This window comes from Phaethon lepturus, unplaced genomic scaffold (genome assembly GCF_000687285.1).
Source record: "Phaethon lepturus isolate BGI_N335 unplaced genomic scaffold, ASM68728v1 scaffold4342, whole genome shotgun sequence".
Lineage (NCBI taxonomy): Eukaryota > Metazoa > Chordata > Aves > Phaethontiformes > Phaethontidae > Phaethon > Phaethon lepturus.
Window position 1 is genome coordinate 39,196 of NW_010521077.1, and position 27,641 is coordinate 66,836.

Consider the following 27,641-nt stretch of genomic DNA (forward strand, 5'->3'; position numbering starts at 1 on the left):
CCAAGTGCTTTGGCAGATTCCTCCATGAGATGCATAATCCGATAGGTTGTGAGAGAGCTTGGCTGGCCAGTGACCAGCAGAAAAGCTCAACTTAAACACTTTTAAAATCTTATTATGGCCAATTTGTGGGTTTGGCTGAAGAAAAGAAGAGGATGAAAAACAGCGGCAGCTGGGTGTCAGCGAAGGATGGAATATCCAGTTTGCATTGCACAGTTTGCATTGCTGTGCCACACAAAAAGATGCTCGTTTTGTACGTACGTTGCATCTAGCTGCGGCAAACACGTGCACTGGGGAGGCAAACCTGCAAAGATGATTTTATTTGTCTTAGCGCTCATCCAGAAGTCCGAGGTGATGTATCGCTGCCTCGTGAATCAGAGGGCAAGGTCCTTTCGTTTGGCTAACTGCTAGCGGACAGAGAGCTTTTACAGAATCCATGCTGCTTCCCGAATTCAAGGCCAGAGGGAGTCCCCTTTGGCCACAGCACTAACACCAGTCCAAGACTGGCTTCAGTTTGTGCCTGAGGGCCACGAGGAGGGAAGGGGCTCTGCCGGCCGCAGCCCCCGCCCCAGGAGTACCTCGGGGAAGGAAGGCTCTCCCTCCTGCAAATCCCCTGCCGATTTCCCAAGTCAAAGCCGCACAAAGGATCAGCTATGGAGGCCTACATCGGGACGTTGAGACATACTTCAAGTAACAACTAGTTTCTGGTCCTCGGCAAAAAATCCATTTGGTTTTGATCGTCCCCAAAGGCCTGCCTGTCCTGGCTGCATTAAATAATCATTGAAGTGTCGGAATGAAGATACGTATAGCTGTTGGAGAGCCATACAGTCACATAGCAGGAGAAATGCTGGGAGCTTTGGTTTTATGGAGCAAGCCTGTGAAATCTGCGTTTAAAGCATAAAATTGTCAACTCCCCAGACAAAAAGAATGCTGAAAACATGAAAACCTTCTTCACATTACGGTGTATAACCTAGTTTGAATATTATTTCAAACATAGTGAGACGGAGGTTCCACCAAGCATTTGCAGCCAAGGGTAGAAAACCAGGCCAAAGACTACCTCGGCCTAAAGGCAACAGGATGATATATGTTAACATGGTAACACCAAAATATTTTGCCATTATGAGTAGGGGCATAACTTTTCCAGGTTAACTCAGAACAGAAATAAATCCCTATCTGCAGAAAGACTAAGCAAAGGTAATGCTCAGTGAGGGAATTGCAGGACCTAAACGCCAACCAAGGTTTATTATTAAACACCATTCAAATCAAGCCAGCATGGAGAGAGAATATGAGGTTAATGGTTTAAACAAAGTAAATCCCACATTTTGTAAAATAAGAGTCTTTAGGTTAATACCAAAAGACAAAATATGTCTCCTTGCTCTTTTTTGGCACTTAGTTAGGAAACACCTTTGGTGACAACAGTTCTTGCCCTCCAGCTGGATGAGCACTGAGACACCTCTGTCACAGAGCGAGCGGGTGCTCGAGCACCCTGCCGGGCAGGGCTGGCTGCTTCCGCGCCAAGGAGCAGCCTGTTTCTTGGAAATGTTTATGCAGTTCAGCTGTGTGGCTGCTGAAGCCACAGACACTAAAAAAAAAACAAAAACAACCACACAACACAACCAAACCAAAACAAACAAAAAAACCCCAAGCCCCACACAAAAAAAAAACCCACCCAGCCTCAGACCTCTCAGGCCATTAGTGTATCTCACTTAGGTTTTGCCTTCCACCAAATGCTGTCAAATTTCTGTTTTGTTTGGACCTGAAGGGTGGAGGGAGTTGGAGAGTTGCCTTCGCTGCTGTCAGTGCTTCCTAATGATATTTCTCACTAGAGAAAATGAGCTTGCTTGTTTGAGAATCCAGCTTCCCTGTGGGGCACAGTTTGGGAAACTGAAGATATGGGAAGGAAAATAATATCTGTTAGGGCAAAGTAAAAACATCCATAAAGCAGAATAGCGAAACACCTACACAGAAGGTTGTAGTTTTGCCAGCAAACTAATTAAAGTCACTGACTGAGAAGGGAGCTGTGACAGCCAAAAAGTTAAAATAAAAATAAATCAGAGGTTTAGTCTAGCAATTATAACAGGAAATTACCACCGGAGTCAGGGCTCATACATTCTTTTCCTGGTTCTGCTTCCGATTTACTGAGCAAGTTGGAGAAGCCAGACTTTAAAAGCAGCTTCTAATTTGGAAATCCTCAATTTCTGATGCCCAGCTGTACACACAGAGGACTTCAACTAGCATCTTCAGTGCCCTCCTGTGCATTGGTGGGGGCAGAGCATTTCAGGGCACTGGCACCTCTGAAGTCAGCTGCCTGACCTGGAGAAACCTACAGTTCTCAGCCCGCTGAACGTGGCCATCTCTGAAGGTTTCCCCTGCCTGTGAGCTGTGGCTAGTGCAACATATTGCTGTGGGAGTCTGATGTTTAAATGTTCTTTATGGCTGCCATAACATATTGCAGTGGGAGTGTTATGTTTAAATACTGTTTGTAAACATTTACGAGACTTCTCAGACACGCTCTGTCTCCAAAGTCAGTGCTATTACTTTTGGAAATAAGGCACTCTGTGACCTGCACGTTTTCTGAAAAGACTGCTTCTTAGCAGGGGCAACAAAGCTGCGTTTCCAGGGCTGACTGCAGGAGGAGTTTAGGTAGAGAAAACTGAGAATCAGAAAGAACTCTTGTCTTCTGTTCAGTAACATAGACCCAGCTGAAACTACAAATCTGTGAAACTAGCTAGTTGAAACTAGCAGTCTGTGACACCTTAGGAGGAGGAGGAATGCCTCTCAATCATGGGAGCTCTCTGTACACAGGGTTCCTATTCAATTCCATGAGAATTTCTAAATGAAGAGAGCGTGTGGCTCCTTCTTACACTGACTTGAGTTGTGCTACAAATTCCTCAGAGGCAGAGCCAAATTAAGTGTCCGGAATAAGGATGTCTCCATAAATTGACATTTTCCTGCCCTACTTTCAATTACAATCTCCCATCCTTATCAAGGGACACCATGGATCAGAAGATTACACTCTGGGTGCCTGCCAGCACTCATTTAAGTCATTGAAGTCCAAATGTTTCTCATTATACCAATGAACATTTCTTTTTCTTCTGTGCAATACTTCTGTAAATATATGTGTCCTAGTGTCAGCTTCATCTTTGCTATGAGCCAGAATATTTACAGTGGCTTGTCAGATTGAGTGTCATGAAGCAAGTTATTACAGATATTTGCCTATTTGTAATGGAAGTTGCTACTGCATCTGCTCTTTTAAAACAGCATATTGCTATGCTGAGGAATAAGCAGGAAAAATAGAGAATCTTGTTTACTGACACTACAGAGGAAAAAAAAAAAAAAAAGAGAGGCCAGAGTATATTTGGGGTCCCCCTGCTCCTCTTCTGCCCACCAGGATGCCGGGGGGGAGCACACTCAATGTTTCTTTCCCTCTTACTCCCACGTGCAACCCTGGAGGTAACACAGTGTATACCGTCTCCATCAGCCATGGGAGCTCAAGTCTCAGAGCTCCTTCTAGGCTCAGGTCTTCTGCCAACCACCTGCTTTTTCAGCCCACGTTTTCACATAGAACGTAATTTAGACCTACACACTGAGAAATCGTATAAGCTCCTGAAACAAAAACAAACCCTTTCCCAGCGTGGTGGGTCGTTCAATTTTTGTAAACTTCATCTGGGAATCTTAAAAAAAAAAAAAAAAGCCACAGAGGTGAGACATATAAATAACTGACAAAGAATCCTTTGATAGATGGTCAAACCATTCTGCCGCTATACAGGTGAAGTATCTCCCTCTAGGCAACAATAAACAAAATACAGAGAATACATGGGCAGTATTTCAACACCTGCTTGAGACTGTGGGAAGATAGGTTCATCTTTACAGCTATCTTCAGGACAGCTGTATGCAATACTGTCATCTTCACCTTAACATACTAGCATATTATGTACCCTATTATACTTTTGTTAAGTACAACACACAGTGTTAGTGAATGTATTTAGAAAAAATAAAAATGGTATTTGTATAAGGTCATTGGTCTACCTTACTAACTTTCCTAAATGGCTTTCTTTAGGGAAACATTTATCATTTAGACATCACAACAGCCCATTATATTTGGGAATCCCTTTCTATTTCCATCAAAATGTAGAAATCAGTGAAACATTGTTTACCAAGAGCAAAAAAAAAAAAGTTCATGAAATTAATGATTTCCACTAATCAAAAACATATGTTCCCTTCATGCTCAACCCCAGTTTGCACGCTCGTGTATAACAACGCATACCCACATACTAATGAATTGCCAATATTTCATCGTTGAAGGGCTGTACAAAGCTAATTTATAAAAAATTTTCTTAATGATGGGTTCTGCTGGGGAATATGCAAGGATCTACTGAAGAAATATAGTCCTTCACTAGCAACCTACTTCTCAAGATGCTATGTATGATGCTAGCAATACATACTCAATAGAGATGAACTTTATGTCGTAATGAAATAGGTATCAAAACTATTTATTTCAAAAAGCACATGGGCATATTTCTAAATACTACGTTCAGTGTCACAAGTGTTACAAGTGTTCATCTTTTGAACACCTCTCACGGAAGTAACTCTCAGAACTCGAGCTTCAACATACAAAGTCTTCATTAAGGGGATATGACTTTCATGTCTGCCTCCAGTATCTTTTGCCCAAAGTTTCCTAATGAAAAAAAAAAAAAAAACACACTACTTTTCTACTACTCTCCCACAGCCTTTTTGGTCATTCATTGCTACTTTCCTTTGTTTTGTAGGCTCGTCCAAAAGGAGAAGGCCTGACTCCATACCAGGGCAAGAAACGCTGCTTCGGTGAATATAAATGCCCCAAATGCAAGAGAAAATGGATGAGTGGAAACTCCTGGGCTAACATGGGACAAGAATGTATCAAGTGCCACATTAATGTTTATCCTCACAAACAGGTAGGAGAAGTGCAGACGTGCTAGCCTACAGGCTTGGAACTAGGAATGCTCTTGACTTTTTGTAAAACGTGGGTAAGACTTAAACAGGATTTGACGTGGACTACAACACACAACAAAAAAATTGTTCCCTAAGTGAGCTGCTGTTCAGTTCTGGAAATCTGGACTGGTGTCATCAGAGTTGCAAAATTCAAATGCCCTGTCTTTCCGTAAAAATACCTCCAAAACAAAATCTTTACCTGCCTTTATTATAGAAACAGACTATGAAGCCTTATAATCTGAGATGGAGTAAAACAAGATCAAAGTAGCAACGGACCTCCTAGTTCTTCTGATTCTCTTCATATTTACAGTAATTTAATGTTTCATTCCACTGGTGTCAGTGGAGTTATGTCACATGTGGACTGCTTTTTTCACCTGTTGAAATAAGATTGGATTTAGTCAAGGGGCTATGTCTATTTATAAATATTAGTGATAAAAGAGAACAATGCTAAGATGACTCTTGCCTACATACAGACTTCCTTGGTTAATGACAGTAAAGCGAGACAGCCTGGTTAAAGGGAGATTTCTCAGCTTCCATAACACCAAGTGATGCCCAAGCAAAGAACTTCAAGAGAAAGTCTTTTATTAAGCTGAAAGAGTCAAGTCTAGGAAGTAGTTGTGCCAGGAAAGCTGTATCTGCCATGCTCTCAGCCATAGCTCACATGGTACGCACACAGCCGTCCTTCCTGCTCCCTGCAGGTCACAGTTGTATCTATTCCCTTGAGGTCATTTCCTGCATTTCCAGCTCACAATGGGAAAACTGACTGTCAGTTCCTGCTTGTATCCCATGAGAATTGGTCACAAGCAGTCAACCAGTTCAGTGGTCTTTAGAGGGAGACAGACAGACCAACTGCATGAGATCATACCCCTGGTTTCTCTGACAAACTAGGCTACAGACTGGCTATCAAAGCTGAATTTTCACTCAGAAAGTCACTTTTGACAACTCCATGAAAAATAAATTTTGCCATCATGGAAAAATTTGAGGGGGTTTTCCGCAACAGAAGTTGTTGTAGATGGAAAAGGTGAGACATTGTAGAATAGTCTGGGAGGTGTGATTTGCCTCAGGTGTAATTTATCCTAGCTGAACCTCAGTAATAAGTAGAGCTCTGCATGGGTCAAGTTACCTGCTGCCCCCTCAGAGATACTGCTCAAACCATAGACAGATCATTTGGACGTACTTGCAGTAGGTGCAAAGGAAATTCCATCAGGAGCCTTAGGTGTCTCATTAGTTACTTAAGTGCTTGCAACATTCCTATAAAAAGCTCTTTCCATGGGCTCATAAGGAACACTTCATACCATTTCATGAGATTTTGGAGGGGAGGGTGTCATAAAAAAAAAAAAATCCTTAAGGAGGATACTGTGACTTTATTATGATGAAAAGACAGAAGAATATTGAAATTCATCGCAATAAGTAGGACAAGGCAATACAAATAAGTTTATTAAACTTTATCCCACCCAGGAATATCAAATGAACTCTTTTTCCTCCTCTTGTACGCATTGCATATTCATCTAATTCTAAGGGCAAGATTTGGCTCAGCTTCTATGGCAATATTGCATTCCAATAGGCAGCCAAAATATTGATTTAGAATTGCTAATCCCTTGAAGCAATACGAACTGCGGTTAAAATGTAGCATTTGAAGGTTGCCACACTTGTGACAGAAGCCTTGGTTTAAACTTGACATACTTCACTACAAGATGATAACCTCTTCTTTATATAATGGGAATTTTTCTACTTGACAAGGAACTTGTATAATTCCCTGTCTGAGCCAGTGAATATCTTTGTTTCTGTTGGCCAGTTGAGGTTATGTGATCCATTCCCCTTTCTCGGGGCTAATGCCACCGTGCTTCCAAACCTGAAAACAAGAAGTCATCTTTAGAAACTGCAGTGTAATTTCCCTAACAAAACTGTGACTGGAAACTATATTGCAAGTGAGAAAAAGCAAGGACCTTTCTTTTTATGGAAGCATATACATGGAAGGAAAGCTAAGCAATTTTCTTTCACTAATTTACATGAGACAATCTCAAAGCTTCCAAGGTCTCTGGTTCCTTGCCTCTGTTTAGACAGCTTGTGTAGACAACTGCACCAAAATCCGGGCTGAGCAATGAAGTCATTTATCACATGCATGGAAGTACAGTCTTGAGGGTGAGAGAAATTACAAGACCACTGATTTATAACACAAGTTTATAAATATTTACCTTGTTCTTCTAAATTCTTTCCATCATTTATGTTACTGTTCAAAAGGTCACAAGAAATCGCTCAAGAGGTATCCCATCCCAGCTATACAAAAGGCATTACAGACTTGGGAATATACATATTTTGTAGTAAAGAAGGTTTGCAAGTTGTCCCTTGGGCAGAGTTGCCCCTCATGGCAGGGCTGGAGGAGTCTAATCTGCATAGGAGTACTAAAGTCAAAGACATACTGTGAAACTGTTGCAGTCTACAGTGCTTCTGTAAGTTGTGCTTGCCTTGGAGCCATACACATGGTGTTTTCCAGGGAAAAATCAAAGCATGTGCAGTGCAGGTTTCCACAGCTGACCCCCATCGTTACATTTCCATGTCATTTCCTAAGGACACCATAACTCAGGAGGTGGAAGAACTTTGCTCTTCTTATCTGTCCATGTGTTCATGTCCTACTAGTAGGTATTGAAGCAATTTGAGATCTTCAAGACAAGAGTATATTTCAACTAGGCTTCCAGATATAAATAACTTGCAGCCAGTCACTAGTGCTTGTACCCAAAATTTGAACTTACAACCCCAAATTGAAAGATTTTACATCCTGCTGTCTCTGCCTCACCTCTGTCTGCTTCTATTTCTCAGTGTTAGTATCATCATTCTTTCTATTCTTTTTCATTCTTCCAGAGTTGTCCTGTGCTGCTTCTGATTAAACAAATCAGCAATAGCCAAACAGTAAAGAAAACATCATCAGTACACACACAGAGCCAGCAGCAAAGGAGAGTAACTTAGGTCAGCGCTGCTTCTTGACAGAGCCTAGTGTTTGCTAACCCATACATGTTTTTTGTCCAAGCACCCAGCTCCATGCCAGACTATCTCTAAGATTTATCAGCATTTATCTGTCTGGTGTTGTTCTGCACCATTTTGGAAAATATGCTCTATCCAGTCACCAGTACTCTTATACTAATGACTGTATTTTGTAAAAGCACAGTGAAAGATACTTAATTAAAAGTCTAATATTTCTAGTTTGAGAGTTAAAGCACAAAAAAACCCTTACTGTGTTCATAACACTGGTTTAGTAGGGTTTTTTTTTTTAATTAGCACTGCTACACCACCTTAACATTTTCTGTATATATTTCCTATTTATTCTGTCGATTTTGATTACTTTGTTGGCAACTACCGTAGAAGAGTCCTCATTCATGTTTCAGTTCCTATGCACTTCTAGAAGTTTTTAGCAATCACTTTTTCCCTCCCCTCAGTGCATTAGTGGATGTCCTCAGCTAATTATATGTTCCTACTGCCTTTATTATATGGGATCAAAGTATTTTCATTTTCATCTGAATCTTCCATTAGACAGTTTTTCCAACTTAAACAACTCCTCTGAGAAAAACTGCTGCCTCTCCCTAGAAGCCACATTTCCCCTTGTGCCATTTTAAGCCCATTCAAGAAAATTAAATCAATGTTGCCGTTTCGTAGTGTCTATTCTTTCACTGCAAAGTCACCACACTGTGTGATGTGATCATAGTACAAGTAATACATAAATGGATTTTCTTTTTTCCAATTTAACAAAACCCAGATGAACTGGCCAGACAGGAGAAGTTTGACCTCCATTCAAGCTCAGACAGTATTTACCTCTAGTGAAATAAATGATCTCTATTTCCAAACAATCTTGTCAATATTTCCTCTCTGCAATGTGTTGGGATTCATCATCTCCTTTTCTTACTCCTTGCCCTGCCATTTGGTAAACATATCATTATGACCTAACAGATAAAAAGGTATCTTGAACATTATTTAAAAAAAATAATGGTCATTTTATCAGCAGATGATAATCACTCAGCATTAACTATCCTTATGTCAAGTTACAAGAGCCTCCAAAACTACAAAAATCACTTAACTGCTCAGAATATCTAAAACCAGTGAGATGCCACATTTCCCTGGTGAGGGCATATTATAAAAAGTCTCCATTCACAATAGTATATGCAGCATGAAAACTCATACTAGGTCAGGTCAAACTCCCCTGTTCCACATCCGACCCTGGGGTAGCAGAGGACACTTAAAGGAAGGTGTGAATATAGACGAGACACAGCAACCACCTCTGAGGATACTTTCCCATCCTCTGGTATGGCCAAGTGAGTATCTCTGCATTCCCCCAGTTTCTCACCAAATAGATCAGCCTCTGTAGAGTCTATTCAATAGATGAAATATAACCATGTGGGCCACCAAGGCTTGCTACATCACCCTTAATATTGGAGAAAAAAGTTGAACACCTGATTTCAGGGTTGCTTGATATTATATGTTGCAGGGAATTAGGAGTTTATTCTCAATTGCCAGGCTTGCCCTTTTCTCCAGTCCTCATCTCCATCTCTGTATTTCATCTTTCCCAGGCGCTTTCCTTAATCTATGGACTTTTCAGTCCTGTAGGGCTTGTCCACATTGTCTCACAAAGGATGGTTCGTGCCTGAGTACTCTCACCAAAGTGGCTCAGGCGATAAGTCAGAGTACTGAAGATAATCATCTCCACCCTGGATAGCTCTGGGGTAGCCATTCGAGCACATATGCTGGGTCTGTGAATGGCTTGTGCAGCTATGCTCAAATCTTGATTTCCTATGCATACCTTTCGTTAGTGGGTCCCTGGAGAGGAGAGCAGCCACGCTTCCCTGCCACCTGCTCTTTGTTCCTGGAGGCTCATTTCACTCCAGGAAACAATCCCGTGCCAATTCCCCACAAGGAATGTCTCAATTCAGCCCTGCGCGCTTACTCACATACCCTATCTGTGAGAATGAGCTTTTAATCTCTCTGGGGCAGGAAAAGTCTTCTCAGCAATTTTACAGCTGTGTATATACTTCAGAGTGCTCTATAAATACAGCTCTAAATCTCTGCATTTAAAAAAAGAGATGGTGGAGCATGTATTACAAGAAGTAACACAAGAGCCCAGTAGCCGAGCTGCTGCCATTCATTCCCCAGCTCATCCACAGAACAGGGAATCAGGTGGCTGATTTTGCACCTGAGCTGCAAAACTGCTCCGCATCCCAAGGAAGCTCTGCATGCATTTTTGTTTCCATGACTAAATTGTGCCACTGCGTTCCTCCTTTTGCGTTTCCACCACATTCCTCAAGTGATAAACCTCCCCGTGGGAGTGCTTACAGGAATTCACAGGACATGGGGCAAAAATTGGAGGCCTGTTGAGCTCAAGCCTGATTGAGGAGTAGGAGACCAAAGAGCTACACTGACAAAGCTGCTCTATGGCTATTCCAAAAGTAGTTTCCTGGGTAGTTACTGAGTAGTTAGCTGGGTAGCTACTCTAAACATAAACAGACATCTCAGATGGGACTTAAACCTGCCTCTTATTCTTCCAAGGAATTTGGATTTTGTAGTTGTTTATGCTCCTTCTTACCCTGCTGTAGTGATGGAGCCAGTCCTTACAGCCATTCACCAGCATTCTTGGCACTGTAACAGCCCAGATGCCAAGCTTTGAATTCTCATTTTCTTCCCCTGCCCGCTATAGCGGCAGCATCTGCGCCTGTGGTTGCTTCCTGGCTGGCCTCTTATCAAGGCTTCTTCTCTGACTTTGTGGCCAACTCCAGTGCTGTTTGTGATGACAGCTGTTGCACTGGTGCAGAACCAGCCATCTGGTGACCGACTTGTCCTCTTGGACACTATTTTCTTCCAGCTGTCAGGAATTTACTGTTGGACTGGAAATAATTTGGTATGTAAATACATTCTTCATCCTATCCAAGCTATTACTTCCATGGTCAATGTAGTGGTCCCATCACAATTCCCATACCTGAGTGCATCCACAGCCACCTCTTTTCTCTCGGCATGGGGAGGGATGGGTCTGATCACTCAAGCCTAATATACTTTTCAACAGCTTCAGGCCTACAAGTAGGAACTTTTGACTCTTTAGATTTACTAAACCCTCCCCAGCATGCCCATACTTGTGTGCTCCAGCAGCGGGAATACAGATCACTCCAGACTGCTGCTTCTCAGAACTCTATCACCATTAAGCTCATGCGGTTATCGTGCATTCCTAGCTGGCCTGTCCCAGAGGCGTGCTGCTGACAGAGGCTGCTTGCTCTGTCTGAGCATCATGCCTCTGACCTGCACCCGCCTTACCACTGCCTCTCAGATCCAGAGCGACAGATGAGGGCATCGTTAATGTCCCTGTGCCCCCCAGGCAGACAGGAAAGCAGAGGGCCTGCTGCTCAAGAATGCACATTGCATTTCATCCTTTTTCCCCAGTGCATAATTTTTTATTGGACTTAAAATGTACAAATTCATGATAGCATGTGTGTCTTGCAGGAAGCATAGCTAGCTTGTTATCCTGTAAGTTATCCTGACTGTTATAACTGTTAAGACTGTTAACCTAACAATTATTCTGCCAGCTGTAGTTGTAGAATCCTTTTCTATTCACGTGTCTAATCTGTCATTTAATCATGTCATTTGCTCCATTAAAACTTGAGGTAATGAGTCTTACATTTGAATTTTGATGCAATCCGTTACCCACCAATGGTGCAATGAAATTGTTCTATTCTACAGCAAAAAAAAAAATTTCAATCTTCTAAATACAAACATAAGCAGCCACATTATTCCATTCTGCTTCTTAGCGGAAGCAATTTTCCTCAAGGATATCCTAGTGACGTTTTTCTCTTGATGCCTAAGCACTTCATAAGGGTGCGCTTTTTGTTTTGAGAGTTTGGGGTTTTTAGCTGACTTGTGGGGAATACAGAGTTCATTGAGTACATGTAGACCGGGACAGCAATAGTTCACAATCAAAAGTTAATTTGCAGGACAGGAATTGCTATATAAATTTATTTCAGCTTCGTTCCCCTGAGGCAACAGCTTTAGTCACTACCACCAAATGCTTTCCTGGTGGAGCTGCACAAGATTATTTCCACCAGGCAACTACCAGGAGAAAATTAAAGAAAGACATAGAAACATGAAGAATGTAAGAGTGCTCATCCCTGTAGTCTTTACTGAAAATACGGACTGCCAGATCCTGGATGTTTCCATTTGAAAAAAAGACAATGAAAATTTAAGTATTATATTTAAACTCTCCATTTAATGGAAAAAAGCATACCTTTCCTAGAGAAACATAGCGGGATTTTATGTTGTTTGACAAGCTCCATTTCACCTCTTTCTAAGGAAAGGAATTATTTTTTCAGCCAAGTAGCCTGTCTGCTTCTCCACACCCTCTCCAAACACATGGCTGAGTTTTCATGCTACCAGCCTCTCCGCAGCAGCACAGAACTCTCGCAGCCTGCTCAGCTATTTGGACTTTCTGCGCAATTCAGGCAGTCCCAAAACTAATACACCGAGCGCAGCAGCCCGACCCCGGCACAGCCGTCTCGTGCCAGCGTCTTCTCCTTCCCCTCTGCTTCCACCACACCAAAGCTGGTGAGAATTGTCCAAGGCCATTGGGTGCCAAGGAAGTCCAACCGCGATGGACACACAGCTCTTTGGCTAACGTCCTACCCTTTTAGCATGGTGGAAGAAAGGTCGCAAGAGTGTAAGGGTATTACTTTAAAGTCCTCCACAATTAGGAACAAATAGCAGCAGGACAAGAACAGTTGCTCTCAGGGCATTTGAAGGGGGTTTTTTGCCTTACAAGAAACCCATGAAGAAAAAACAGCAAAGGGGGATAAGCTGGGACTTCATTTTATGCAAAAGTTGGACTGAGGTGGTTTTTGGACACAAACCATACAAGCACACTACCAGTTTTGAAGCCTCAGCCCTCCGCTGCCTCACCAGAAACATAGCCCGGGCTCCGCTCCTTCCAGCTGGCCCTTGGCAACCTGCTTTCCTGCGTTCGTAACCCCTCTCTCCCCAGTCCCTGTGTCGTAACACACTGGTAACAATAACATTTCTGAAATCGAAATGCTTTGCAGGCCAAAAAGCTGAGCTCAATCAACGCAGGGGGAAAGCAAACCACGGAGAGCTATTGTTTCTGAAAACCGTCCAAAAACTCTTGGCGCTTCAAGGCATTCCCAATGTCCTTTGCACTATTTCCAGGAAAAATGATTCCCAAGGCCTTGCGTATTAAAAAAAAAAACCTGGCTTATATCAATAAACATGATAACTGCTGTATTTTTTCTCTTTAATCAGAACACAGCTAGCATGTAGAAGTAATCAGCGCAGAGTCGAATAGCCTGTTTTAAGTGTAGCATTTCAAAACTCTCAAATTCTCTATTGAGGAGCATAAATTAACTCCTGGGACTCCTGAACCTGAGCATCATCTTGGACTACATTTATGTAATGAAAATTCTTGAAGAAAATTTATGGGCAGATGTTGGTGGAATAAGTGGTAGAAAAGGCAGAAGGGCAGTTTTCCTGACCGAATAAATATTCAACTTGTCTGTGTTGTGGCAGAAGCACTGCCTGCACTAACGGCTGGATTGCAAGCCTGGAAATAGGACTGCTGGTTCTCATCGCAAATCCTAACACAACAACTTCCAACAAGTCATTCAAAGCTCAGTGGAGTTGCAGGGGGAGGTTAGAGGATTTAGCAGAAATCAGGGGTCCACCTACCTTCCTTCTCCCCTACCTGATATACAGGGAATCCAATTTGCAATTAAATTGTAAATGAAGTTAGACTCAAAAACATATAGTATGTGTCCCAGGACACATGAAACTTTAGGCAATATCATGGGTAAGAACACTGAATCAATAACAAACCGTTGACAATCACCACTGAATTACTCTCATGTATTGTTTTTACTAGCTGTGCAATATGAGTGCTGCACTTATAATCCAATACAACCAAGCAAGAATTTGCAGACATCTCTTGTTCAGGATAACAGAATATATTTTGTCTCATTGTAGCTATTCAGAGAGCTGAGAAACCCTTCTATTCTCTAGATTATGAGCTGTTCTTGCACTGTGACATAGCCAAAAAAAAAGCTTTGAATGGCTCTATTCTTCCTATCCACAGGGTCTCAGGTGGGTGGCTTTGGACTGTAGAACTTATAAATGAAAACTTAGATGATCAGGTGTACTTTAAAATTTTACAGATAAAAGGAAAATCTTTAGGATTTAGGAAAGGTGTGAAAAGATAAATGGCCATAATTTTGGAATTTATACTTATCCACCCCCTGCTCCAAGAATCATATTTTGAAGATATAAGCAAGAGTCTAGTATCCCTGTGAGAACAGTGAGGAGCTTATGGCTTGTTTTCAGATTTCACACCATGTGCTGTCTCTACCACAGTCCCATAGAACAACTGCTGTCTTCATGGGAAGGCACTGTGCAATGAAATAGTCTGTCAGGTACATTTTGCAAAAACATAAAAATTATGGGTTAGGGAATTTTGTTTGCTTTTTCAGACAAATGGTGCACTTTATGATGTTTTACCTCACATCTCTATCGCCTCTCTACCCATTAGACTTTCCACACACTTAACCTTACTGCAATGTTTAACGTGGGCATTTTATTTTCAGAATGATTGTGAAACACTTTACATGTCATGGAAAATAAAAGAACAAAGATGTACTGAAAACAAAGCAGTTTAATTCCCTTGTTTAGCCAAAACTACCTCCAACTCTGATTTCACAAATATTATTAAAAATACATAGTCAAGCAAGTACAAGTCAATTACTCTAGTTCAGGACAAACGATTGTGTGGTGAGGTTGGGGTTTTTTTGTTTGGGTTTGTTTTGTTTTTATTAATAGCTTTGCAGCTGCTCTGCTTCAAAAATTTCAGCCTCAGAAATATGGGACTGAGTATTGGGAAAACCTCATTTAGCTATGTAATATCTGCGTGCGGGTAAGACAGTTTTCTTGCCGTAGCAGCTAATCCTAACATTGGTAACCCCTGCTGGCATTGCTGGGTAATGGAATACCCACACTTGAGGTGTTAATGCCTTTGGGACATCTCAGTTACTACAGCCAAGAGAATAAACTCTACTGTGTTACTGCTTTTATAAATTACTAGAAGACTGAATTGGGGGCTATATTTGTCTACAACAAAGTTACCACCACCTTTATGATGAAGAATGACATTAAGGCTGTGAGGCCACTCCAAACCAATGCAGAGCTGAAAAAGTATTTCATCCCTTCAGGAAAGAAATACAGTACCTTTATGATTACTAGGAGAAAGCTGAGTTAAGCATAAAAGTAGGCTTCACATGCAAGGAGTAACAGTGACAAAACCTTGGATCTAATCTGGTTTCCTTCACTGCAGAGACCCCTGGAAAAGCCGGACGGCCTGGATGTTTCAGATCAGAGCAAAGAACATCCCCAGCATCTGTGTGAGAAGTGCAAAGTTTTGGGCTACTACTGCCGCCGTGTGCAATAAACCTTCGAAGTGGCCTCTTCCCATCTCCGTCATCCTTAAAGGTCCTCTGGCAGCACGCGATCAACAGCAACACAACAAGATAAAAGCTAAAATAATTGCCAATATTGCCTATCTAATAATATGCCTTACCATTAATAGAATGTAACATTTCTCCTGTGCATGCGCATGCATGCAACAGGTATTTACAGGACTATGATTTGTATACATACCTATATATGTAAATTTAGATAGATATATGTACACACACACATATATCAAGCATTACTGATAGTGTTCACAACAGAACCGCGGTTGCAGGTTCTGCTGATTGTTTACACAGACCCTATGTCATGGCCAGGTGAAATGAAGTACTATTCAATAGGCAAGGTATGATATTCCAAGGAATATATGTTATATGTACAGCTTTTGCAGAGGTTAAATAGCTGTGGGGCCACTAATTGCAAGCACTTGCCCACAACATGAACGTTATTCGTATTATATGACAAGACAAAGGAAGATGAAACAAGCCACAGCATAAAAGAAGGAAAATTATTGTTTTCCCTGTTTTACAAAGTCTAAGAGTTTTGTGCTGCTGCTTTCTTGGACTTTTTCTATTTGTTACCATTGCTTGGGCAGGGCTTGGGCAAAATCATTTTTGCAGGATGTGGCCAAAAAAAGTGAATAATTGTTTGAGGGTGTGGGTTGGGTAGAAAGGGAATGCCATAATGGGAGCCAGAGCATCAGAAAGGATTCCAAGAGGTTTTTGGAGGAGACAAAATTGGCTTGCTTGTGCGACTAACAGATCCTTCTCTTGTCATATAATCCCGCTGAAATGGTCCCTGTATGTGTATGGGCTGTTCATTAGGCCACAAGAACACTAAATTTACTGTGAATAAGGGGGGCTAAGAATACTTAAAACTTCCCCCAAAACCCTTAATTGAAAGAGTAGCCAAACATACTATTTATAATAGTTTTAAAGCCACTTTCTGGAAATATTTTTATGTCCTGTTTTCTACTGTACAAATTTGTTATAATATAAAACTGTTAGCCATAGGGGTGTTATGAGGCATGGAGAACACTCTATATAACCTTCCCTCTTTATGTCTTCCTGAAACACCTACATACCTGAGGAGAAATGTAGGAGTTACATTTCGTCGTCCCATTTCAGGTAGAACTTTGTGCAGGGGCATCCTGCTGCAAAGAAGTATCTCATCAGGGACTGGGAAATACCATGAACTGAAAGTACCTCGAGACAGTATCCTGTTGGCATGTCTACCTAAGAGTATATTGGCAAAAGGACACAAGCAATTCACTTGCATTATTCACTAAAAAAAATTACAGGGATAATGTTTGTTTGGTTATCTTGGGTTTTTTTTAAATCAACAACTATTTTTACGAGGTTACCTTTAGAGATTGATTTGTGTGAATGATACTTAGTAGCAATACTTTAAATCCTAAATAACCTGACATGAATTAAATTTGTTTTGAGGATTAATTCTACGATGCTAAGACAGAGAGGTTTTTATGACAAGTTATAGCAGGATGTTACCAGTATGTACCAGTCAAGTTCTTGTAGAGCAAATTGAAAACTTACAGTGAGCGTTCGTGTAGGAAACGTGAAGCGCTTTACAAATTTGCTCTAGGATGAAACTTTTGCCATTTCCCTGCTTTGCTATAAGCAGGGCAAAATTGCTTCTGCTTATTCTGGTGGTAGTGTTATGTACGTATCTCGCAAGCTTCATTAGTCAGGGACTCCCGACTTCTGACCATAGCTCTTCCATTAGCTCCCTGACTTAGGGCAAGTCACGAGATCCTTCTGAACCTCAGTTTCCCCAACTGCAAAATGGGGATAATAATACTTTAGTATACCTACCTCACAGGAGAGTTGTGAGGCTTACTTAATATCTAGAAGTGTTTTGACATCACTGGATGAAAAGTGCTATGTAATGCTAAAATAATATTAACTAAATTAATCACTTCAAAACTAGTTTTGCCCAGTAGGCAATTCCATCAACTAAAATAGCTGAAAATAATATTATTGCAAGTTAACACTAGTAACAGTTCAGTTGCCTCAGTGAAGATATGCAGTTTTAGCATTTTCAAAGGGAAACACATTCTTTTGCACAGACTCAGAAATTACCTTAGAGACAAATTCTGTAAACAAAGATACTAATCTGCCCATACAAATAAGAATAAGAAAATACACAGGCAAATCTAGGGGTGGATTTTCAAAGCTTGACCTCTAGTATTAATCTTGGTATTTTGTTTCAAGCACAAGTACTATTGAAAGAGCCGCATACTAAACCAGATCTGGTTTTTTCCTCTTGAGCACTTAATAGTACCTAAACAAAAAAATTGCATTGATGCTTCACATCCAGCTAAAGGACATGTAGAGAAACCCCCTTAGGTGAAGATAAGGGAAAACGTTCTTTTATTTTGTCCTTGAAACTAAGATGTTGCTATCAACCATTTTTAATGTGTTGAAATATCATCTTATGATAACCACTAGGTCGGTAAAAAAGCACATGCCATGATACAGCACACCACCAGGTTCTGAACAGAGACCAACTAAAAGATACCATTAAATGCAACGGTCCAGATTCAAACTGCATGGCAATGCCTTTAGCTGCTGGATTTTTAGGTTGTACTTTAAAATAAGGTTCCTAAAAACACACGCGATCAACTTCAAAACAATTCATGTCTGTAGGTGTAGAATAATAGTTCTTAAGAGCATACTTATGAGAGTTCAATATTTATATCGTTGATATTTTCCTAGGCAGCAGACACATAAAGTATTTAAGGAATCTTCAGCATATTTGAAATGACGAGGCGGAGAACAGATTTCCCCCAGCGCTTATGTAGGGGAAAGGCAGGTATTGAACAAAGCACATGGGAAGGCGAGAAGGGACACTGCCGTAGTTTGTACCGCCTAACTCGTAGGCCACGAGGCCGTCCCGGTGCGGGACATGGATGTGATCAGAATCTGGGCACCCCGGGCTGGAAGCAGCCTGCTTGCCTTGCCATCCCTGCCAGAAGCGGGGTGGGGAGGGACAGTGGCTGGGGGCCTTGGGGACCAGCCGTTACCCTCCCTCCCCTGCAGCCGCGGGGCTGAGCTCCGGCTTCCCCCCAGCTGTGTGAGGACATCCTCTTGTTTTCTGTCCTCGCTGCACAGGGCTGAAACCTCGCCTCCCCAGCGAGCTGGTGCCTGGGGAAGGCGGCAGCGCCAAGCTCGCGCGAGGCGAGCGTTCCGTGGTCCCTCCCCGCGCGAGGTTTCCTCGTAGGATTGTAGCATTCGGCCCTGGGCATTGGCTCCGCGCTCATCTGTACATAGTTTGTGAGTTGCTAGAAAAAACACATCCGCATAAGTAATGTACAACATCTTATGACCGTTGGCTTTTAGTTAATGGCACAGAAGGGAAAGGGCTGAATATTGATTTCAAAAAAGCAAAAGAAGAAATGGAGTACAAAATGTAAATTTCTTGCCCTCCTCCACCCAAAGGTAATTCACCTATAGCCCTAACTAACTCTTTCCATATTTGAAAAATCTTAAAAATTCTGATTTTTGACTTGGAAGGTAGATGAGTTGATTTACCTCTTAGATTTTTCTGAATGCTTTCTGATGTTCTCTTTAACCAGCTCCGCATTTAGAACATCAGCTGGTAATCCTTGAATGCATTTTTAGGCAGTCTTCGCAGAAGCGAAGCAGGCATCAGTAAAAAGAGTTTTAAATCTATGGAAGCCTCCCTAAATTGAGTATTCTTAGGGGTGTACCTGAGAGAAATTTGGCGCTCTGCATTTATTTGGCAAACTTGATTTTTAATCTCAGATGCTTGCTGTTGCCTACCTACCAAACCATCCAGCACACACTTTTTTTCTTTTTCCCCCTTTCCCCCTCTTTGGAAATTTTTAAGCTTTCATTTATTTCTTAAAAAAATTTTGGGTTCTTAAAAAAGAACCCCAAAAAACCTAAAGACAATTTGTTTCCTCAGTCGGTCAGAACATTTCACACAGAATTTGTCCTTGGCATTGGCACTGCTCTGGAGCAAAGTATCACTGATTTGAAACGTGTGGTGTAGATGTTTAGCTGCTTTAACCTGATGTGGCTCCAACGAAGTTGTTACAAATGCTTCATTTAATGGAGATGAAGAAAAATCCCTGTAGTTTAAAGGATGGCCCCATTTTAGCCAGTTTCTACTGCTGCTACCACAGACATAAAACAATGCCACACAAGCAAAGTTTGAGGCCTTTTTGTCTCAAAGTTGCTTTTTAATTTCAGATAAATACACAAGAGTATATATTATTTTTGAAAATAGGTGTATTTTGAAGTTCCCCATTATATGGGACTTAGTTTGTAAACTAAAAATGTGAAATTACCTATGTCTGAGAGAAGCCTTATACCAAGAAGTATTCTCTATATTTTACCTTTTTGTATAACGTGAAATTTAGATTATACACGTGTTGCATACTTGTGACACTCTAGCAGTTATTCCAAGAATAAAACTACTTAAAACATCAAAAGTTAAGAGCTTTTGGAAATACCAGACTTCATAGATTAGTTCTCTTTGTCCTGCAGTCACGTGGAATTTTTTTTTTCCTAGTATGAAACCTCAGAGTTGTCCACTGAACAGTATGCAAGAAATTATCAACATGTGTTTTTCAAGTTAAGTGAATTGACATACATTTTCCACTTGCCTTTGCCAACATATTTTAAAATGTGATAGAACTATCCCCATACAAAAAACATTCTTTAAGATATCACTCCACTCCTGACGGGGCTTCAACCCGTATCTCTTTCCTATCTGCAAAACCACTGCTGTCCATTCAGTTTGCTACATTGCTGAAGTGCTCAGAGGACTGTGAGATCTCAGATATAGGGATGATGGTTTGCGTTTCTGGGATGAATTTCAAAGGGACAATCGTGTGCAGTTACTAGCTATAGATGATTGATATAAATGTTTACCCCTGTATGAAGTATTTTACAGTTTTACTTGCAGATGTGTATTTATCTTGAGTTATACTTGACATAGAGTTTCTTTCAATTTTTTTTTTTAATACTATGTGTGTATTTTGGAAACCTTTTTAGATGTTAAAATTTTTGAATGGTTACAAATATTTCTTGTAATACTGAATTGTTATCTTATCTGGAAACTCTTTGCAGTAACTTTTTTTGTATATATTTGAGGGCCTTTTTAAAAAAGTATTGTTTGTTTTTTGGGGAAAAGTTTTTACAATTTGGAAGCTTTCAGAAGGGCCTTCCTCTCAACTAGGATACTAACAGAGGTAAGAGTTTTCTTAAGTAAGTATTTTGCAGAACTAAGGATGTATCCTCAAGAAAATATTTATGGAAGTAATTTACTTTTTTTTTTTTTACAATGCTTTTGTCTGTATAAAGTATGCAACAGAACTACATTAAGAAGGAAATATTGTCTACATAAAATATTATATGAAAGTTGGTACATAATTCTGACAAAAAACCTTGCAATTCTTTAAGCCATATTGTTTTTGTTATCCTTGGATGAAAATATCAGTATTAAGTAACCAGTATGTTATTCAAGTGCTTAGACTTATATGAAAATGCTTATACAGTTTATTTATGTGTATTTGGGGAAGGATTGCTAGAAAAAGCTATCACTAGACATATAGTAAATGAGGAGCAAATAACAGTATACTGTCACTTTATGGCCTTGTGAGAGACACAGAAGATGCTGAAAGCACCATGGAGACTCGGCTTTCAGAAACCCTGAAGCACAAGTGTTGAGTTTCAAATGGTGGTTCTTTCCTTTCCCAAGGGAAGAGAGTTGGTTGGGACGCTGTTTGACAACTTGACTTTCACAACTCTTTGCAGACTGTGAGCTCAGCTATGCAGTATCAGCTACAGCAATAATATCAGTCAAAGGATGTAAGAGAAAAGGATTTAAGTAGATTATTGTAGGGATTTATGTTTATTTTAATTAGAACTCATAGCAATATAGAATATGCATGTGCACGTATTTGAAGCATTTTTACACTTTACATTTCATGTAGTTTGATTATATTATGAAGGATTGGGTTTTTAGTTTGATATTTTACCATGCTAAATGGGAGGTCTGCCCAACCCTGTACTGGATTCTTGTTTCCTTTAAAAAGGTTATTTAGTACAGCACTCACCGAGTTGTGTACTAGTGCTAAAACTAACACTGTATCTTATGAATTTCTTCAGCTTTAAAAAAATTAACCTAATTATTATTACATTTGTTTAGCTGTACCCACTGACCTTGTCACATTCAGTTGGCAATTTGTATAATTTCTTTTTCTGTAACCGTTAATAAACTTGTACAGCTAAAACAAACAAAACCTATGGACAAAGGCCTCAGGGGTACCAGTTCTGCTTCGCCAGTCGAGATGACAGCTTGCTCATCGGGTGACTGCGTTGCTAAAGAGACTGTAAAACCTCTGTTGTGGATTGTCCATAAAATGGCATTCCGACATGTGCCTTATTTGCTGGATAGTATACAGCTTTCCTCTAGTATTCTAGCATTTTAATGCTGTATTAAAGTACTGCAAAAAAACAGCGAGCGAGTGGTATGGTTTTCTTGAGAGTTCCTTCCTTCACAGTTTTAGTACCAGCTGCGCTGGGTTCCCGAGTACGGACTGGCCGGCCACAGCCTGGTGCTTGCGGTGCAAACCTGCCCCAGCATAACGGCGGCCCGGACCGCGTGAAGAAGAGTTTCTCCACTGCGGCTGAGTCTAATCAACAACAAGCCTGGTCACACCCTGGGTGAGAGCGCTTCACCCAAAGCCTCCTCTGCTGGTGGAACAGCTTGGGTTAATGGTGCCAGCTCTTAGGTTTTTAACAGCCTGGCACGGTCTAGCATTTTTTCTGGAGGAAAAGCCTCCTATAATCAAAGTACACGTCTCTCCTTAGTAGTTGGATAGGAAAGCTTAGGTGCCAGAAAGTTGCTATAATGAAAAATAACATTAATAAAAGTCATTAAGCTATATCACTTAAAATATAGGGGATGGGATCCAATTCATTCTTTGTGAACCCTAGAAGTTGGCAAGAACTAGGCCTGCTAAATGCTGGTTGCTTTAAAAAATTAAAGCAACTTTAATGCTTTAAATGCTGGGGTTTTTTAAGAAAAGCAAGGCTGTTCTTACATCCCTCATCAAAGTTCAACAGCAAGCAATTTTTCTACTGAGACTGCCAGTACTGCTGTGATTGCAAGTTAAAATAAGGATCTCAGGAAATGAACTTTGGACTTTAGGTAACCTGTCTCTAATATGAGAGAGCCTCTTTATTTAAAACAAGCAGAAGATTTTTAACAGACGTGCCAGCACATTGTTCTTCTAGGCCTGATCATCCCTACAAACACGGTGCATGTTTGATATTTGGAGCTCTGTATCGTGGCGATGACCATTCGTATTACACAGCAAGCTGATTTCGGGGAAGGTTTGAGTGCTCTTCCCATTCAGTCTGCATGAGCGCGCGCAAGAACGCGTGCGTGTGCGTTTGGCCGGGGGGTGGGGGCTGGCCAGGGAATCATGCAATTATGGAACCTTTTTAAAAGTGACGATTTCATCAAATGATGAAAGACATCCTCCCAGCTGAGCCCCATAGAAAGGAAAAGTGCATATTCAGAGCTAGTTGGTAAGTGATTGTTAGACAAACAAAACATACTGCTCTTCAATATAAAGCTTGCCAATAGCACTGTTCCCATAGCAAACAAGAGACGCAAAGCAAGCTCAGAACTGAAATACATCTTTCCAGCAGAAGAACTGGGGGCTTCCCAAATGCCGACACCTCAGATTTAGCGCTCCACTGAGACCAGAAAAAATGCTGAGTAGACCAACTGCAAAGTCTGGTTCCCTATTACCACATTTTCTATGATTCCTCAGTGAAATAGCTTTTTCATATTTAAAACAAAAGTTAACACAAACAATATGGTGTCAACAAAAGCGATAAAACTACTTTCCCTCATTTTTCATTGCCAAGCATGAAGGCCTTTCTGCTCTATGTGAATGAGGTCAAGAGACAATGCAACACCCTGCCTGTAACAGAAGAGCCAAATAAGAAAGAAAAATTGTAAGAAAAACTGTAAGAAAAATAATAGGGATTTCATATAATATCCACAGTTTGAAATAAAAAGCTGATTTGTTATTCTTCACAGAAAAACAATTTAAACAGTACACCAAGGTTACTATTTTTAACATTAGCCACATCACATCAAAAGCCCTTTCTCAGATCCTCCCATATACTAGCAGGCATACGAACTAGACCTTAAATCCCAACTAGGAAGGACAAACAGTCTGCGTGTTACACTTGCGTAGTCTTGCTCAGGGCCCCCGTACATGGATCCCTCACTGCTGTATAACACAAGTCAAATAAGTTAAAAAGGCTCCTCCTTTCTCCATCTCTCTCTGAAGATGGGTGTACACAAGAGACGTTAGCAAGAGAGGAACCCGAAACACCGAGGGCTGAATGCTGACAGTCAGGTCTTTCCACAAAGGACTAAGAAATCAAGAACTACAGAAACCTCCTGACTAGAACATATAAAATTCTTACTCCTGAGAAGCACATAGTACATAATTAGTACGATCCTGAAAAAGATTACAACATTCAGCTTTGCTTTTCTCTAGTATTCACTTCCCAAACAGAGAAACAGATCATTTGCAGACTGCTGTCTCAATAACACCAGCTCATGGGCCCACACCTACGCACCCAGCACTTCTGTTTCGCTGACCGTAACGCAATTGCTCTTCTTCACCATCCTTATCCCAAAAACACTTCAGACAATAACAAAACCCAGAAAACCGGTCTTGATACAACCTACCAAAACTCCAAAACCTCACTCAAACAACAGATAAACACTTCTCACAATTCTTTTCCAAACTTCAGGAGACATTTTTAGTAACTGAACATGCTGAGAAGCACCTACCTCAGTCAGCATTTATCGGGTCTTTTTCCAAGGGGCCGAACCTGAAGCTGAGGCAATCACATCCGTGAGGAGTCGGAGGGTCCCTGATTCACAGCCCAGGTGAGCAGAGGCAGCCAACACTGTTCTCTAGGAGAAGAGAACACCATCAGCCACCCCAGCTTTAAAGCACTGCCCAGGCATACAGCTCTCCAATGAGGAGACCACAGAGGCAGCAGCAACCCTGGGCATTCTTTGGAGACCTTGCTTCTATGCCATGAGCTTAGCTAAATAAACATGCAGTAATCATTGACTTTTTCCCTTTTTTTCCTCTTTTTTTTTTTTTTTTTTAGTAAGAAGTAAAAATGGAGCTTGCTTGCCCAGCTAACCCAACCAAAACCCATGCCTACAGGGAAAGCAAATCATAGCCAAAAGCTTTATGGATGTTTTAAGTGGAGTAAGGCGCAAGCCAAAGATTTTATTTTATCTTGTACTCCAGCCTCCTTTTCACCAGCTGAGAACAGAAACTAGAATGCCAAAACACCATAAGAAAGCTTTCTCTTACACCATTTCTAAACACATCGAAGCAGCAGGCATGGGAAACCTAACTCCAGCCAGCTTTTTATAAGGTTTCCTTACAGTTTTGCAACGTAGCAAGAAGGTACAACTGAATAGGCTTCCAGGGATTCAGACACGCTTATGATCTATTTTATTTCAGCTAGGAAAACTTAGAGAAGTAATAATGCAGGAAAACACAGAGAAGTAATAGGAAGTAAGACCTCAAAACTCACTGTTTGCAAATAAAACAGTGATAAACAGAGAAATACCCCTGGCTTAGGAAAAAAAACAGATTTGTCAAGTACCTTCAGACAGAAGGAGAGAGCTGGCACCCACAGCTCCCAGAAAGGGCCTCGCTGCCCTCCGCCCCTCTTATCCTGGCTGCCGGCCCTGATTGCTGGGGCTCCAGCTGTGCCGGCCAGCTGCGGGGCACCCGCTCCTCCCCAGGTGCTGGCGCTTCCCGCCCGCTGTGCCAAGACCCAACAGCCCTCTCCCAGAGCGCTGCGCAGCCAGCCCAGTGCCACCGGTGCCACCGGCAGGACTCCTCACGGGCACGGGGAGGCAAAGGGCAGTTCCAGGAGAGGTAAATAACTCTCATTTTAACGTTCACAGTAACGGAAAGCTCCGCACGGTTACGGCTTAGGCAGCTGTAGAAATTTCTTCGAGGAAATATGGAAAAGTAAGCCCCACCGCACAGAAACTCGAATAACGCACATTGTAATGAACCAATTCAAACTGCTTTCCAACACACCCTGCTAAAGTTCCTGAGTGTGCCAGACAATTTTCTAATACAGTGATTGCACATATCAGGTGTTACCTTGCCCAGCTATTTGGTCTAAGGTGTAGTTACTTCTTTGGCCATTTGACTACCCCACCTGTTTGCGTTGCTTTAATTAAACTGAGGTAAAAGTGACTGAGTTGGAGACAACCAGGACCCGCTTGCACCAACACCTTTCAGGATCTGAAGGAACGGAACCAACACCATTAAGCTAGTCTCCCGCAGGGAGGTGAACAGCAATTCACTGCTTCGGAGTCGTAAAAGCAAAACCAAACATGAATAGTGGCTGAGAGAGTCCTCGACACTGCGTGATGGGCTGATAAATTGGCAGCTGCAACTTGACATTGATAAATACAAATAATGCACAATTGGAAGGACATCGCAAATGGTGCATATTCAATGATAAATTTTTAATTAACTAGTAACAGTCGGGAATAAGCACATGGTGCTATTTTGGATAATTCAACTCAAAGATCACAATAGGATATTTTTAAAAAGAGGCAAATAGAGGATTTGGAAGTAGGGACAGGAAACCAAAGAGAAAACACCATTATATGATCTTTATCGCCCTAAAAGGATAAAACAGAAGTCAAAAAAATCAGGAATGATGAAAGCGAAGAAATAGTTTCCCTGTGAAAAAAGACTCTGTGCACTGGACCTCTGTCTCCTGGAAAAGAGATCACTGAGGGCAGATGCGATAGTGGCCTATAACGTAACAACATGAAGAAGGGAGGAAATATTCATGGCTTCTACAATGCTTTCCTTCTAGAAGCGAGAATTTTGGATAAAATTATCTGAGGTAACAAAATGAAAACAAAAATTTCACATAACAGATTGAAATTCATAGTCATGGGATAATCTAGCTGTCAAAAGAGTAAATGAGATCAAACCCAATTACAAAACCACATTTAAAAAAAAAAAAAACTAAATAAATCCTGTAAGGATTATTAACCACAAAGCTGCAACCCTGGCTCAGGAAGTCTCAAAGCACAGAAGTAGCCAGAAGCCAGAGGCAACACCAACGGAAGGCTGACTGCCTGTGTTTAATATCTTTTCCGGCAGTAAGCTGTTGTAGGAAAGAAGATACCAGGGTAGGTGCCGGTCTGGTCGTTGGGCTGCTCCGAGAGGACTATTTTAGTGTGACAGTAGGAGCTGCACTATATGAACGCAAACGTACTTCTAGCCCTGTATGTAAGGAAACACTTGCACGGCATCCGTCCGGCACCTGACGGCTGTCGGGGCAGGCTTGGACGGACTTGTCCAGGGAAACACCCGTTAGTTCCCCAGCATTCATCCTTTGGAAGAAAACCTTGCAACTCACCTATGCTCATACTTCATTGGGCTGATTGGCAGGAAACTAATTGAAACACCACCGTAATTTGTAGTCTACAACGGAATATTGCACTACTGTAGCTAGTCTGGCATCTTTTTTTTTTTCTTTTTTTTTTAATTCATTGCAGATACTTTTGTTTGAAAAGCTGGTCCTAATTAGCTGTGTTTAAAGTTATTTTAAATGCCTCAACGCACTGCGTTCCTGTTTGCTGGGCCACGCCACCCGCTCTTGCTCTCCAAGTGGCAGGACAGGGTTAGCCCTTGATTAGCCTTACCGTATGGTTTTCTGGGATCACAGAGGAATTTACTGACTGAAATAAAATTTCTAAGAGGTGTTTAAGCACTTCCTAGAATCCTAAAGGTCCAGTAAACAGAGCTCATAAGGATGAGGTCGTAGGCCCTGGCTGAGCCACGCGCCGTGCTGCGATGGGAGGCAGCCAAACCGCGTTGGTCTTCCATGATGGGTTTCAGCCATGCTACACTATGCCCTTCTGCCCAGGACAGAGCCACAGCCAAGGACATCCCAAATTAATGTGGAGGTTGGTTAGCCTGCTCCCATTTTCTCCACCTACTGATCTCAAATGACATCCTTAACTCCAGGGGTACAGCTTCACAGCACAGGAGCCCTGGGAAAAGCACGAGACGTGCAGAGCCGGATTGAGAAACACTTTAC

The 27,641-nt window shown here is 41.4% G+C and overlaps 1 protein-coding gene across 1 annotated transcript; it reads left to right on the plus strand.

The window, feature by feature from the left end:
* Positions 1-4,766: 4,766 nt before the first annotated feature.
* On the plus strand, positions 4,767-15,430 carry ZCCHC24 (zinc finger, CCHC domain containing 24; the record flags this gene model as incomplete). Its single annotated transcript, XM_010281379.1, has 2 exons — positions 4,767-4,931; positions 15,317-15,430. Coding segments are annotated over 2 exons (279 nt in total), but the record flags the coding sequence as incomplete, so codon positions are not given.
* Between the last annotated feature and the right edge of the window lie 12,211 nt (positions 15,431-27,641).